At 31.5% G+C, this 16634-nt stretch overlaps 1 protein-coding gene across 4 annotated transcripts in view; it reads right to left on the bottom strand.

The window, feature by feature from the left end:
- Nucleotides 1-16634, bottom strand: part of ERBB4 (erb-b2 receptor tyrosine kinase 4) — a 1045679-nt gene that overhangs the window by 273139 nt on the left and 755906 nt on the right. For all 4 annotated transcript variants that reach the window (XM_045559045.1, XM_045559047.1, XM_045559044.1 and 1 more), the window contains exons 10-12: nucleotides 10525-10598; nucleotides 9626-9716; nucleotides 7603-7802 (exon numbers count right to left, since the gene is read on the bottom strand). In XM_045559045.1, coding sequence (XP_045415001.1) covers nucleotides 7603-7802; nucleotides 9626-9716; nucleotides 10525-10598 — 365 coding nt within the window. The remainder of the gene's footprint in view (nucleotides 1-7602; nucleotides 7803-9625; nucleotides 9717-10524; nucleotides 10599-16634) is intronic.

Here is a 16634-nt window from a genome sequence, read left to right as displayed (position 1 = left end):
ACTATAAGCCCTTTTTGAGGGCAAAGCCTCATAGAAAGAAATGAATTGCTAGGACCATGTGTTTTTAAATGTATTTTTGATTATGAAATGATAAGCAGAAAGACAGAGAATGCAACGAAGTAGAGTTTCCTAAAGGATTTCCCACAGACGTCTATCTCAGTACGATCTGGTATGTATTAAAAATGCAGAATCCTGGGTCTCACATCACATGGTCTGTGTTAGTTTCATAGGACTGGTGTTAACAAAGTGCCATAAACTGGGTGGCTTAAAAAACAGGAATTTATTCTCTCACAGTTCTGGAGGCCAGAAGTCCAAAGTCAAGGTGTTGGCAGGCTGCTTCCTTCTTGGGGACTCAGAGAAAGAATCTGTTCCATGCCTCTCTCTTAGCTTCTGGTGGGTGCCAGCCATCCTTGGTGTGTCTTGGCTTGCAGCTGCATCCCTCCAACTTTCGCCTCTGCCATAACATGGTTGTCGTCCCTCTGGGTGTATGCATGCTTTCACATGTTCTCCTCTGTGTGTCTGTCTCTGTGTTTCTTCTCTTCTTGTAAAGTCACTAGTCATTGGATGAAGAACCTACCCTACTCCAGTATAATCTCATCTTAACGTACATTTTTAATTACATTTGCAAATATTCTACTTCCAAGAGAGGTCACATTCACAGGCTCCAGTCAGGACTTCAGCATATCTTTTTGGAAGGACATAACACAATCCACAATGCTGTCTAAATAAGAATCTCTGGAAACTGTAGCCCAGACTTCTGCATTTTTAATAACTAAAAGTTTTAATTTTAAAATTTTACAACCACTGAGCTAGAAGCAAATCACGTTAAAATATCATTTGTAATAAAAACGAAGCCTGCCATAAAATCCTAGCTTTTTTGTTGTTGAGAGACGCTTCTTTCCTTCAGAATTTCTAGATTACAGAATAGAAAGGGTATCATTGCTGAAACTAATTGGCAATAGTAACTGCTTATTACCCCTTTGATAGGAACATAGAGAACACTTTGTAGCATTGTTAGTAATTAGACATTGTGCCATTTCAAATACAATAACAAAATCTTATTTATTTATATATTTATTTTACAAAGAACAGTGTATTGCTGTATTACTCTGGTAATTTTAAAAAGAAAATCCTGAAAATAAAATTAAGATTTTTCTATCTTCTGATTACTTAGAAGAATAGTGACTTTACCATATTCTAAGTTACTCACTTTAGGGTACATATCAAGCTATGATTTAATGAAAAGTATGGCAGAGTTCATTAATTTCCCAGGCTACCAAGTCCAAAGCATGGCAGGCAGCACTTTGTTTGTCAATGCATATTTAGCCAAGACGGTATGGGCTGGGTTAGGAGTTCACAAATTAAAGCTGAGAACATGGGACAGAGAGAAAGTAAGAAAATCTGCCACCTTAGCAATATTTTCTTTAAAGAAGGTAAATACTAATTTACAATGAAAATTCATTTCCTATAATATATAACATATTAGAGGTGCTGATAATATCAATTGTTTTGTGATTTTATACAAAGACATTTCTTATGATGTTATAGAAAGTAAAATGCTTACTACTGTATTTTGTTGTCATTGCCAGAGTTACCAGAGAAAAATAAATACAGAATATGTTACGTAAACATTGTTTTATTCTTCTGTGTCACATACCTGCTATTCCCTACTCATCAACTCTTTGTCCTGATTAAATTCTAGACATTCAGTGACTCATAAAATTGGATCTTGTTGTCATCCAGAGGGTTGGGTTATTAGCAATTAACTATAGGTTTTCAAGTCCCTTTTTCCAGATTCATGGTCAATGAGGTGGATTGTCCTCTGTCAAGTTTCAGGAACATCAAAATCATAAATAAATATAGAAATTTATATTTCTTTTATATTAGTTATGCAAAAATATATTCCCCATCACCATTTGTCCTATGAACCATTAATCTAAAATTCATATTTTGTGGATTTTTAAAAAACACTAAGTAAGTTACTTATTATAAAGCCTATTTCAAATTATTTTAATTGGGAAAAGGAAAAAATATTTTAAGGGATTCTCAAGCATATACTTTTTATCTATTTAAGATCTTGAGATCAATTTAAAATTCTGAAATGTCTAGCCTCCTATTAACAACAACTCTTACTACTTCCATGTCCACCACTGGTTGATGTGCTTCTTGCAAATTTATAATTCAGCACTTTAATAAAGTTAATTTTTCTTCTGCCTGCAAAAGAAAGCTCTTGATATTTCCCTTTTTTATTCCACAAAAAAGAATTTTTCATTCATTAAGTAAAAGTTGAATACTGTATGTTCACATTATATATCTATATGTGAGTATGTGAGTATATAACATATGAACTATTTTTAATAGGAAAGGAATAAAATTTTATAATAATAATAGCTAGCTTACATATCGATATCTATATTTATATCTCACTTACTTTGAGCCAGGCATTCAATGAGGTGACTACTATTATCAACTCCATTTCAGATATGATAAAACCGAGGTACAGAGACATTAAATAGTTTACCAAAGGTCAGACGGTAAAGAGTTTTGCTGGGATTAAAATCCAGGCCATTTTTATCTTAAGTGTGCTCCTGAATATTATGTATATACTTGAGTAAATCAGCAAATTTTCTTATGAAAATAAAATACTTTTTCTTTATTTTGAGATGAACCATGGTAAAATGGAATGCTCAGACTTTGAAATCAGACAATGGATACGATTTTTAGTAGCTCTAAAATTGGGAATATCATTTAATTTTCTTAATATCTATATAATTATCTGCAAAAAGTGGATAATTATACTTTACAGGGTAGTTGTGATGATTAAAGTAAAGAATATAGATACGTTGAGAGAGAGAATCTGGTACCCTTCAGCTAATTATTTAGCTGAAATAGTATAGACACCTAAAACCAATGTGGAGAGATGGGTTGTTCAACAATTTTAGATCTATATCCCAATCAGAGATTTGAAAGAATGCTATACCAAAACTTTCAGATGGATTAAAAGTTTCAATATAGTTCCTAAAGTACTATAAGAAGTCTAAGAATATGTCAGAATCAAAAACTTAAAAAGGAAAAGAACAATCCATTCACTTAACTATATAAAGACATAAAATGTTTATTTATCAAAAGATAAAAAGTTTCAAAATTACCTGTAAGAGGGAAAGTTATTCATAACACATGTAGAAACAAAAATTAATGTATTTAATTTGTAAAGAGCTCTTTCAAATTTGGAAGGAAAAGACCAACTCCCAATTTGAAATTGGAAAAAGTTCATAAATAAATGAATAATTTATAAGATAAAAATTATAAAGGATAAATTAACAATTTAAATATAAAATACTTCTTTTTCTTCTTTTAGATAAGTAAAATTTAATGCCATAGATAATATCCAGTGTTGTAAAGAGTGATGGAAAACATTCCTATTATACAATGTTTGGAACAAATGTAAACTGATCCAGTATTTCTGAAACATAATATAGGAATATGTAAGAAGATTTTCATGGAGCTTCATTTACACAGAAATTATGCTTCTAGGTTTTTAAACTCAGGAAATAATTACACAGTGTAAAATGTTTTAAGAGTCAGAATACACATTATGGTAGTAATAATATGAAAAATAGAAAATGATTTAAAATATCATTAATATGCTACTGATACAACAAATACTTTTACATATAGCTTTTAAAAGGAATAAGGGAAACCTCTACATACTGGCATGGAAGATGCTCATAATATATTAAGTAGAAAACATAGATGGCTGAATAGCATTTAAAGATATATGATATGATCCCTTTATACTTGAAAATATACATTTCATTATCTACAGCTATATATACTACATAGTCACCAAAAGTTTTTATCTTCTTTAAATATTTTTTGACCATTTTGATTCCGAAAAATGAGAAAGATACTATCATAATTAGAAAAGCAAAAATATTTCTATTTTGAAATATCAATAATGAATTTAATTTCTCTCTTGTTTATGTTGGGTTTAATTGCATACATACAAATATTTTAAGACATAAGATGTATGAGTTCAAATATAACTCAGATTGCAAAGATGTGTAAACAACCCAAGTGCCCATCAATACATAAGTGGATTAATAAAATGTGGTATATGTATACCATGGAGTACTATTCAGCCATTAAAAAAATGGTGAACTAATACCTCTTGTATTAACCTGGATGGAGCTGGAGACCATTCTTTTAAGTGAAGTATCATAAGAATGGGAAAACAAACATCACATGTACTCACCATTAAATTGGAACTAATTGATCAACATTTATGTGCACATATGGAAATAACATTCACTGGAAATCAAGCAGGTAGGAGGGGGACGGGGAATGGGTAAATTCACACCTAACGGGTACAATCACACTACCTGGGGGATGGACACATTTAAAGCTTCCACTCAAATGGTACAAAAGCTATTTATGTAATCAAAACATTTGTACCCTTGTTCTATTCTGAAATAAAAATAAAATAAATATGACTCATATTTTGAGGGGTTGGCATAATATTTATCCCTATACTGTTTATATTTCAGTATTAAAAATTTATGCTTAAATATTTCAAGAAACTTCAAATGCTTTTATAAACCTATCCTAAAACTTCTTTCACCCAACACTGTCATTTTGTTAGTACCATAACCTCATAAATGATGGAGGCAGAAAATGTTCTTGCTTTTCACATCTTAGAGTTTCTCTCAATCTCTTCAAACCATAAAGTCTGCTTTGAAATTTTGACTTAAAAGAGTAAGATTGGTCAAGCCACTGTCACTCTTTATAGGAGAGGTGAAGTTTTTCTTTCATTGTCATTATTGTTTTAAATCATGTTGAACTCCAAAAACACTGTTATAAATGAAGATTGCCTTTTCTTTTAAGTTAATAAACCAACTTCAAGGTTTAGATCAGAGTATTTTTTGTGACAATGTGTATGTGCAGGTGAGCTTGTATGGGTGTGTGTGCATGTGTATGTGTTCTATGTGTGGGTACATGCATGTGTTGTATATGCATGTGCATATACACATGTATGTTGTATATGCATGTATGCTTATGTGTTGTATGGAATATGTGTGTGCACTCACATATATCTGTGTATGGTGTACAAAGACAGAATATCTAAAAATGCAATATTTACAGTGCATTTAAAGTGAAGCCAATGTTTAGAGACCTTCCCATTTACAGATAGTACTGTAGATAAGAAGGTTTTAAACATATATAAGGTACCACTGCAGGTTCATTGTAAACATCAGAAGCATCTCTGAGGTCAAGTTTACAGGGCAATTACATTTCTGACATGCAGGCATACAGGATTTTCATGGATCCAAAGTGCTATGAGACTGAAGTCCAAATTTTGATAAATGGATTTCATGCAAAATATATTTATTCTCAGATGTTAAAAATGAAAAATGATATGCTTGACTTTATACTATAGCACCACTAAAGCTGTGTTCCTTTTAACTGCTTCATTTCTTCCCCAAACTGCAAAGTCAACTCAAAGTATACAGAACAAAAAAATATGTTCATGGTTTAGAAAGTGGCTAAACTCAGTCCAAGAAGTATAACACTGAAAGTTTACAAGCATCTTAGGTTTTCAGCTCATTATCATTATTATTATTTACGCTCTTTTGGTTGTTTAAAAAGTTTAGAAATCTCGTAGAGGTATGGAATAACATTATGTCATTTATTGAAATCTCCCTTTTCTCCCATATTGCTTTTCTACATTTAATTATTTTTTTATATTTTCTTCTTCCCATTTCCTTTGTTGTTCAGGTATAAAGAAGATTTAAAAATAAATATTTGTAGACTTTGAAACTGATCAAGTAATATCAAGAAGGTATGTTTTTCTCTGATTCTTTTATATTTTCCTTTAGAGTTATCTTCATAGTTGAATCTTATCTTTGAAAGGTAGTGATACTATTCTTTTAAGTAAGTAGAAGAAAAAAAGAATAACCTCAGTTAGGGAAATATTTATAAATTGGTATTGAAGAAGATTCTACTTTACTGCCGTGAATCATTTGCTTTGTCTGGGGCTTTTACACACATAGAGAAATGTGGGGTAAAAGCCAAGTATTAGAAAAAAAAGCAAAGCAAACTTTCTGTCAGGAATTAGCAATGTATAAAATGAAGGAAATAATCCAGGCTAAATGAAAAGATGAATATCATTCAGTATAAACATGCATATTTTGATATGTAATTAGATTGTATATTTTATTTTTCATTATTGGAGACTGGGGGGCTTGCTACTTTGCCCAGGCTGGGCTTGATCTTGCGATTCTGTTGCCGCAGGCTCCGGAGTTGCTGGGACTACAGGCTCATGCCACCACTACCCAGCTGCAGAGTTTATATTTCTTGATTGTATGTGGAATGTGTAAGAATTAAGTTCAACCAAATCAGAAACTTCATATTGTAAGAGATATCTCTTAAGGATCAAAACAGCTAAACTATAAATGAGTTCTCCATAAATTACAAGTTATAGTTTATGAAAATTGCTAGACTGAGCTGCCTTAAACCCCTTCTGGAACAAGGTGGGATATTAATAAATACATTAATTCATTGACTACTTAACTCAGTAAACTTAAATCATGTTGAGCTCTTAAGAGCTTGTAATTTTAAAAAATGTCCCCACTATTTATTCACACACTCACAGACATGCACACACAAAGTCAATCGTTATTTATGTGCACTCTTAACGATTGTTCTGAAGGTGACATCAAAGACATGAGAAAACACCCTGAGAGCAAAAGTTTTCTTAGGGAATTTGCCTTTTAGAAAGGACTTAATCCATACCCACAACAAGAATATGCATTTGCAAACAGATCATTTGATTTCTGAGTCTTTTTATTTAGCATTTACCATAAATAAGTCAAGTGGTTATGTGCATAATAGTGACACTCACAGGATGTAGAAAAGAGTAGTACTCAGTAGAAAAACAGGGGGGAACTAAGTATTAATCATCAGAGTATCAATATATTAGATAGGAATGGCATAATTATGTGCCTATAAAAACATTATTTGCTTTGGTGTAACAAAGAAATGATGAAGTAGATCAATAAGCAGCAAAATAGATATAAAAAGAGATAATGACATGCCTACATAAATGCATTTATAAAATGAACTTTCTTCTTGAAGAGCAAACTTCTTGAACAGTATTTTTTATGCTCTTTGGAAGAATATACTTTCACTTTTCCCACCACCCTCAAATGGCAAAACGCTGTTATTGTGTTACTGACCTCACTGAAACCAAACAGCAAACAGATATTCAATATGGTGGATTTCCACAAACTGATTGGATCCCTGAAATTACCTGGGATGGTTATTAAACATTTAAATGCCCAGTTTCCACATAGACCTATTGAATCTAAACCTCCACAGGAAGGTTCTTAAGATGAGGCAAGATGTGCAAACATATGTTATAAAAAGTCACTTATTCTAATTATTTTATACCATGTTGGTAATTATAATAACTACCTTCTTTTTTAAGGGTTGGAATAAGGGCAACAATTCTGACCTATTGTTATTTTTAATTGTTTAGTCCAATGTAGAATGGGAGAACATTTTTAAAGTTCTATGTTTTAAATGTCAGGGTAATGTACTTACTACAGTTTTCAGCTTTCCTATTGTCCCGGATTACTATTCTTTGGTTGATTGTGCTGAAGAGTGTTGTCCAATTAATGGTATGGTAATAACACAGGTTGCTGTTGTCAGTAATATAGATGTTTCCCGCACTGATTTCCTTCAGGGACTGGAACTGCAGAGAAGTGATGCCCTGTTGCTTGAGGATAAGCAAGGAGAGGCCACTAAGGAGGGGGAGGGAGAAAGTGGAACAATGAAATGCATTACTGAAGCAAAATAAGGAGGCGATATCTTACTCTAAAAAGAATGTTAATGGAGTATAAACAGAGACTTAATTCATAAATCTGTATTCAGAATATTTTTTCTTCATATGATATATACTGTCAGTTTTAAAAGTAATAATTTGATGCCCAAAAGGAAAATGTTCATTTCTTAGAATTATAAATATTGACAATATATCTCTATTTCTGTCTATGTATTCACCACTGAAATATCTGCTCACTGCCTTCCCTCTCCCAGCGCAAATTTTATGTTTTTCTTTAACGATGAACTCCTTTATTAAGACTAAATAAATGTTTATAGGATGATTGTCAATCTACTCAATATAAGACATTAATTCTACTGGAACTGTACAATAGATTTAGACCTGCTTTCAGAGGGTAGATATTGCAGAAAATGACTATAGACATTTAGCTTTAATTTATACCTTAGAAACCAAAGAATTAGAATAGTTGAAGAATGTATTAGTAAGGTTAGGAGATATTAAAAACTGAAGAGAAGAATAAAATTAAACTAATATTTAAAAATATATATTCAGATAGCTTGGGCAACTGGAGAGAACTTCTCTAAAATGTAAATAACAACTACTCTGTGTAAATCAAATATCATTTCAAGTAAATTGTTTTTATTTCAACATAGTTTACATTTCTGTAATTATTTTTCTTTTCCATTCCTTAAAGAATAAATATGGTTCCCATATTTGTATTGACTAATGAACATTATTTTACATTTTATAGATCAAAGCTCTCCCCTGTCATTTATAATTTTAAGTATACTTTGCTGTTAATATTTACAACTGATTTTCACATGGAGTATCTGTGTGTGCATGGGTATGTGTACTGAGTGGTAAAGACTGAGATGTAATTCATTCTCTCAAATATTTGCTTCCATCATAAACACCTTGAGATATTGATTACAATGTCAGCACAATGTCTTGACTAATTTATAACATTTTATTCAATGGATAATAAAAATTGTTTATATATAGCATTTTAATGGGTTATATCTCTCAGGTATTGTTTTTTATTAAGCATCTTTTCCCTTTACATTTCAAAACGTCTTACAGACATACCTGTTTTAGATTTTAATAGTAAAATTCAATGTACTTTCTATGAAACATTATTTTAAAATACTTAATGATAGTATCGATTTTAGACATCTTTTGAACTTAAGCAGACATTAAATAAAACCATTCTTGTGTAAATTGACTTTTAATTGTTAATGAGTAAGAACTTTATGGAGATGAAATCAGAGAAACCTAAAATAAAAAGCAGTGGCTTGTAATGTATTGTTAACACGTGAATTAAAAATATTGACATTACAATTTTAAAACAATGTTCTTCTAAGCCTGAATTTTTCTGTTCCATTTAGCACCAGAGACAAAAACAGAGCCTCCTAGTACAAGAGCATTTGAATCACACACTTGAGCCACTACCAACTCACTCAACTTTATCTTTTAATTATGATAACATATGATCAAAAATGTTTAATTTTATACCTCACATCGCATACTCCATACCTGTAAAACATGAATATTACTTTTGAGTTATAGACAGACTATATATATACACATATATATATATCAAATTATATATTCTATAATACTTTATATCATCATAGGGGTACTCGCATTATCTTTGGAATTAAGGGTGGAAACATGATTTCCCCAGAATTAGTAAATTAATAAGAGTGATGGTTTTGACTTAATGTACATGTGATGTTCCTCTTGAAATTTGGGAGACCTGCCGGTTTAAACATATATACCTACCTGTAGAGTACTCTTCCACCAATGGTCACCAGGTTAGAAAAAACACTGAAGTCAGTCATATTTGGGGGCCATGATTGTATGTTCAAGAAACCTACAAGTGAGAAAGGCAATAAAAATTAATCAGAATATCATTGTTTTAGTAATAGTGTTGATTTTTCTTGAAGTATGATGAAATTGTGTTGAAAGAGGGGTGGTTAGAAAAGGGCAGTGAAAATTTCTATCTTTGAAGCATTCTATTACATATTCATTCTTCTGAGATTGAGTGCCTTACCCAATTAAACTGTACATATTTAAATGACTCAATTTCACTTATTCTTATAGATGCAAACATATAGTCTAACTAGATAAAGAGAAAAATATAGTTTCAATTTCTCTGAAATCCTTAACCACTTCATCTGTATATTTACGATGTCAGTATCTACCTTGCGTTCTAAGCCATTAACATATATATCCAACTTTCCTCATTAGATTTTTATATTTTTTGATGGTAAATACATGTCTGATTCATATCTATGGGCCTCATATCACTTACTAATACAGGTTTGAGCATATTAGGTGCTCAGTATATGAGTGCTAAACAAATGCTGTATGTTATCCTTGCTCAATAGTACTTCTTATGACAAAGTAAAGAGAAAAACATGGGTTCAAGGATCAGTTGACACTTGCAAAAACATTAACATAAAAATTTCAAGGTTATTTATTTTGTAATTCCACGAGCTTTCAAAATGTGCACAGAATCCAATAAGTGAGACCACCATTGTTCAAAATGACATGAGTTTTTATAAACTAGAATTTGCTTTTAAAATGAGTTGCTGATTCCAGTCTTATACATAAATGTTTTCAAGAAAACATCAAAGTTACATAGCTCATAGCACAACAATTGCATTTTGAACAATTACCTGTTATCTCTCTGACTGTCCGAAAGACATTCAGTTTCTCTGGATCTATGGCTTCAATTGCATTGTAAGGGTCCCTAGAAAATAAAGAAGAGATGCAGCCACATTTGAAATTTGATAAAGGAATGAACATATGAGAAATGTGATGTTATCTCATTCAAATTAAAATTTAATTAGCAGTAGGGAAGTTAGCTATTCATCATCCAAATTATTCTATGGTAGATGTGGAAGGGAATTAACAGGTGTTTTTAAAAAATTTTTGATGACACAAAATTGGAGTTCATCATCAAAGGCTATTCTAGATCTAGAAGAATGCTTCAGTTTCAACTCTCCTGAAATGAAAAAAAACAAAAACAAAAACAAAATACTAGAGATAGCAAGTCCATCTATGAACCATTTTACTTTATTTTATTTTAAAAGTTCATTCACAATTGGGAAGAATATAGTCTGGAAATTTACTATGGTGAGAACAATTGGCTTTGGGCTCCTCAAAGCATCTAAATTGTTAATAGCACCTGTAATTCATAAGAAGGATACAAACAAATACAGATGAAACCAATTTTTTTTTTTTTGCTGTAGCACTATACTTACCTATTTGTGAATTTTTATAATATTCAAAATATTGTATGAAAGCTACTGTTCATATGGATTATTTAGAACCATCTTGTTTTTTTCTGGTCTATTTATATTCACTTTTATAACAGAAGAACTATTTCCTTCCATCTATAAGAATTATACTAACACTTGAAAACAAAATTTACAACAAATTTTACTATGCTCAAAAGGTATAAACTTTGGAGATTTCTAAAATATAATCTCCTGATGATGTTAAACATATTTTTGTAATAAATATTATTGATATCTTTTAAAAATAGTCTTTTAAAAAATAAATACAAAATACCTTTAAAATGAAATGTTTAATAGGATTTTTCAGAAGTTTTTGTCTTAAAAAAGACCTCTTCAGGTAAAACATACTGATGGATACAAAATAACTGCAAAATTAATATTAAGCCAAACATAAACATAACACTAAAACTTCTTCAGTGATTCAAGCAATACTTCCAGTTTTTTAAGGAATACCTCTTTTTAAAGTTCTGTTACATTAAAAAATGTGCCATCCTGGGCAAGTCAAGACCTCATATTAATGTATACCCTCTACAGAAAGATTAAATTCTATTCAATGGCTACTTCTCAAAGAGAGAGCAAACCTTCTAAGAACAATGAACTTATACTTTTTTAAGAAGTATGTATCTACTCAGCAATCAAATGAGTTTTATTCTTGCTGTAGATATCTGTTGTTTCATCAGTCTATGAGAACCTTCGTTCTGGTAAGGACAATAACCACCAGGATACAGTTATCCATTGTGTGCAGTCCTAATAGAGCTATCAGTCAAGGCTCTCCACAGTCCCCTCAAAACCAGATAGGTATATGGCCTATATCCTGTTCCAGCAACCTTGATCTCTGGAACCACTTTGTACCAGCTTTCTTATTGCAGTTCATCAGCATATTTTTCTTTATTAGAAACCATCCATATCTTTAAAAAAAAATCTTTGCTTAATTAAATTACTATTTCAAACTAAGAAGTGCACTCAATACAATATACTACTAGTTTAACATGGAGTGCTAGACAAGGCTCAAACACTAGATATTGCTGAGATTGGAGAAACACTATAAATGTATTTCCCTATAATTCACACATAAACTGTTGATTAGAATTTTTTCAATGTCACATGAATATCTTTCAAAAGCTTAGTCTCAATTAAATGTTCTGGCAAGCTTGTTCTATTTATAGGTAAAAATATGAGGAATGAATAACTATGCTTTTGATGACTATGAAGCCAAAAAATGAAGTATACCATGTGGGAAAATTCTTGTTGTCTTCACTTCTTAACATGCAAAGACTTCTGTATGCAGAGAAAATATTAGCTCTACAGTAGGAGAATGAGCTTTCAAAATTTGTTCTTTGATGAAAAGCAGTGTATAGAACAGCTCAGGTCATATAATCAAATATCTCGGATTTATTGAGAAAGACTAAAAAATTCAGGGCAAATATACAATCATGGGGTCAGTCTACACCTTTACTGAGAATAATTCTAGGTTGCCAGGAATGAAATGAATTCTGGAATGTTAGCATGAAGCCCAGTGGACCACAGAAATTTTATATAGTTAATTTTAGAGATTCAGGACCCTCATAAAATAAGTTGACAGAATTCCACTCACCAACTTCAAAGTACCTCTTGGGCGTTTTATCCTACAGTCACTTGACATCTATAGTACTTTAAAATCAAGAACTTTCCTAACTAAATTCAGAGCCATGCAAAAGAACATTATGTCTATGCTGTCATTATGTTTGATGATACAAAATAAAGTTTAGGATGAAGAAAGAGAAACATATTTTCACAATTTCACTGAAATCACTTTATCACCAATCCTCTTATCTCCCTTCCATTGTCTATCATCATGGCAGTCCATCATGGAAACTCCCCTTGACAGTATCTCATTGTGATACAGCATAAACATGCTTATTTGGTGAACATTTTGTTACCCTAAGCACAGGTACATGAACACTGTCAAACATGACAAAACATGAAGAAGTAAATTCTTATCGATAACCCTAAACACTAAGCTTTTCCTTTTGTTCCCATTCTAATTGATTAAATGAGGAAATAAGTGCCTATTTCTATTTATAGCAATGGCACTATTGTGCTATAAGCTATTATGCCAATGAACCTTCTTGAGTCTTTTATACATTAAAATTTTAATTAAAAAATTACCAGTAAATTTACTTTATGCAGAAACGTGTTTTTGAAATTCATAACTTCATTTAATTATGATTTTTCCTTTTTTATTAGTTAAAAAAAATCTCAGTTATTTTGATCAAACCATACAATCCTGTTAAAAGCCAGTTAGTAAAATATTGAGGGTAATGGAAATTAAGTGAGATAACACATTAATTTACTATACATTTCCTGTTTCTAATACCCTATGCTATTCACATTTGAAACCCCTCTCTCTCTCTGTCTCTCTCTCTCCATACACATACATATTACATTCATGATCATACCTATATCTATACATATATAAGATGTCTTAGGTCTCCTGAATCAACTCTATATCTGTACTTTCCTAAGATGAAAGGGAAAAGCTTCACACTGTATGTTTCATGTTTTTTACCTGGATGAATTAACAATATTGTTCTCCTTAAAAATCTGGGTTAGTCTAAAATTTTATTTTTTTTTATCTGTTTTGAGACAGGGTCTCACTCTGTTGCCCTAGCTAGAGTGCAGTGGCATCATAGCTCACTGTAATCTTAAATTCCTGGGCTCAAATGATCCTCCTGCTTCAGCCTCCCAAGTAGGTGAGACTACAGGCGTGCACTACTATGCCCTGCTAATTTTTTTTTTCTATTTTTGGTAGAGACAGGGGTCTCACTTTTGTTAGGGTGGCCTTGAACTCCTGACCTCAAGTGACCCTCCTACCTCAGGTTCCCAGAGTGCTAGGATTACAGTGTGAGCCATCACACTTGCCTATAATATTCTTCTTATAAACATGTGAATGCATAGTTCCTCTGCTTGATATGTTTTTATTCCTTGAAATATCTATTTATTTTGCATTTATTTATTAAACTTTCCCCTACTATAGGCCATAGGTGAATAAAAATTATATAATGCCATTTTATAATTAGTATAAATTCAGAGTTTTAATAAATATGGTCCATGATGAACCAAGACTAAAATAACTATTCTGAACCTCACTAGATCAAGTCTTTTTCAAAACTTCCCACCCATGTGTTATCTATAAGAATTTTAACTATTAGCAGGTCACTTTTGTTGATTCACAATCCTATTGTCATTAAATTCTTGCAGTGGTTTTCAGTGGGGGCAGTACCACCATACTAAAGGGAAGTTGGCACATTTGTAGAGGTGTTTCAGTTGTACCAGAGACTGGGAGATACTATACGCCTTTTGTAATAAATAAATAGTATTTAACAGGCCAAGGCTGCTGAATGTCTTTTACAGCAAAGGATTGCCTCATGTCTTGTACAACCTTAAAATGTCCTACCAGATGTATAGCACCTCATTTGTGCAAACTTCATGCTTCATCATACTTTGACCAAATGCAATTCATCCCTAGTCTTGTAACCCCAATTTCGATCAATGTGATTTCCCTCTTCCTTTTGTTATATAACAATGTCTCCGGTTAGTTATTTCCTATTCCAGTGGCCAGCTGTTCTGCCTTATTTCTCTGTACTTCTTACATGAAATGACTTTTATTCTTATTTCTCATAAACCCAAACTTTCATTATAGGTGGAATCTTAGCATTCTCCTAACAATACATATTTTATTGTACATTACTTTCCTTTTCTTTCTTCTTTAAATTATAACTAGAGAATTAAAATGCTTTTTTAAAATTATGTATGTAGGTAGGCTATATTATCTATAAATTTTATTTCAGAATTTAAAAGGAAGAGTCAAACCCTTAATATATAAAAGAGGAATATTGGGCCTGCTAGGGACAAAAACCACTTATCTAATACAATTCATGTGAGTATGATTTCAAATCATTCCCCATACTGATAAACTTGAAGCTAATTCATACATTATTTCCACATGAAAGCAGGCAATGTAAGTCAAGTGGCTCTATCTTCTTATTTCTCAGAAAATATTATTAGCATGATATGATCTTTTATTCATGGTGATATTTGGTTTTAAAAATAGTTAAAATGTGAGTATATTGCTTTATTAAATGTCACACAGGCATTAAATTATAATGATGCACCTAAATATTGACCGAGGTCTCCTACGCAATGGGCCAAGGAAGCTAGGACAGCAATGTAAATGGATCCAGAGGGTCAGTGGGGACTCTGGTAACGTTATTTAAATGTGTTCCATCTCAAAATGACCCAGCACCAACAGATTGTTGCCATGCCGAAATGTAGGCTGAGAATTACCAAGTCTACATATTTTAACACATTGACTGCCACATTAGCAAAAAAAATTTCCTTGGGACCATAGTGTTTTATTACAAAAATAAAATAAAAACTTTGAAAACAAAATGATCCTTTCTAATTTAATGAAAAATATGTTATTTTTTAGTGTCTTCTGTGTGTGAGTTATGTGCAACTTGAAAAATAGTTCACCCGTCTCCAAGGTGAAGAGATGTGAGTCGCATATGCTTCATGAGGCCCCAGGGTCAAAAACAGCATGAGTTAAATACAACTTACATGGCAGTTAATGTGTTAAAACATGAATTAGAAATCTTAAAGTTTAATTTTTAATAAAAAAACATTTCTTGGGCCAAATACAACAAATCTAGGGCAAAGAGTACATATATACTATTATCATAGCTGACATGGAACCATATTAAAAGCTACCTGTTAAAGTAAAGAGACATTTTAAACTATAATACATACAATAATTTATTTGAATGGAAAGAAACACATTGTTCTTTTGCTCTTATTGTTCTTATAAATGCATATGTGTTATTTATAATGTGTTAGATTATTTTGCTTCTAGAAATGATATATGTTCAGAGGAAGATGTTGAATTTAAATATATGAGCGATATTCTTTATCTGTAGCCCATAGCACTAATATTTAGGGACTAAGTGATACTATAGACAAATAGATAAAATATACAGTAAAAATACTGACATTTTTCTTACAATTCAAAGAACACAAATTTCATTATTTTCCCAGTTAAAACCAGCAGGTGGTTCTGTAAGAAAGGAGCCCAGATAATGTTACAATTTTCATCATCAAAATGAAATTCATTTAATAGCTCTCTTAACAGTAGTACTAACTTCCTAACTTAAGGGAAAAAAGAGAAAAAAATGCATCAGGACAAAGAGATTTCTAAAATAGGCTCAGGAGAATTTCAACTTCCTGATTTGTTTTATGTGAGATTTTTTTAAAGGAATATTCATTTATGTTGTCTTGACCTAATCAGTTAAGAATCTGAATGAAGATTTTCACCTCATTAATTGATATTGTTTTCCTAAACATTTCTAAAAATAAGTCAAGCTTGCTGAAAACTATGGATTTAAGCTTGCTGAAAACTATGGATTTGAGGAGAATGTCCTGAAAATACATTTTAGCTTAGATACAAATTT

Source organism: Lemur catta, chromosome 8, assembly GCF_020740605.2.
Source record: "Lemur catta isolate mLemCat1 chromosome 8, mLemCat1.pri, whole genome shotgun sequence".
Classification (NCBI taxonomy): Eukaryota; Metazoa; Chordata; class Mammalia; order Primates; family Lemuridae; genus Lemur; species Lemur catta.
This window is presented reverse-complemented; position numbering and strand designations above follow the sequence as displayed.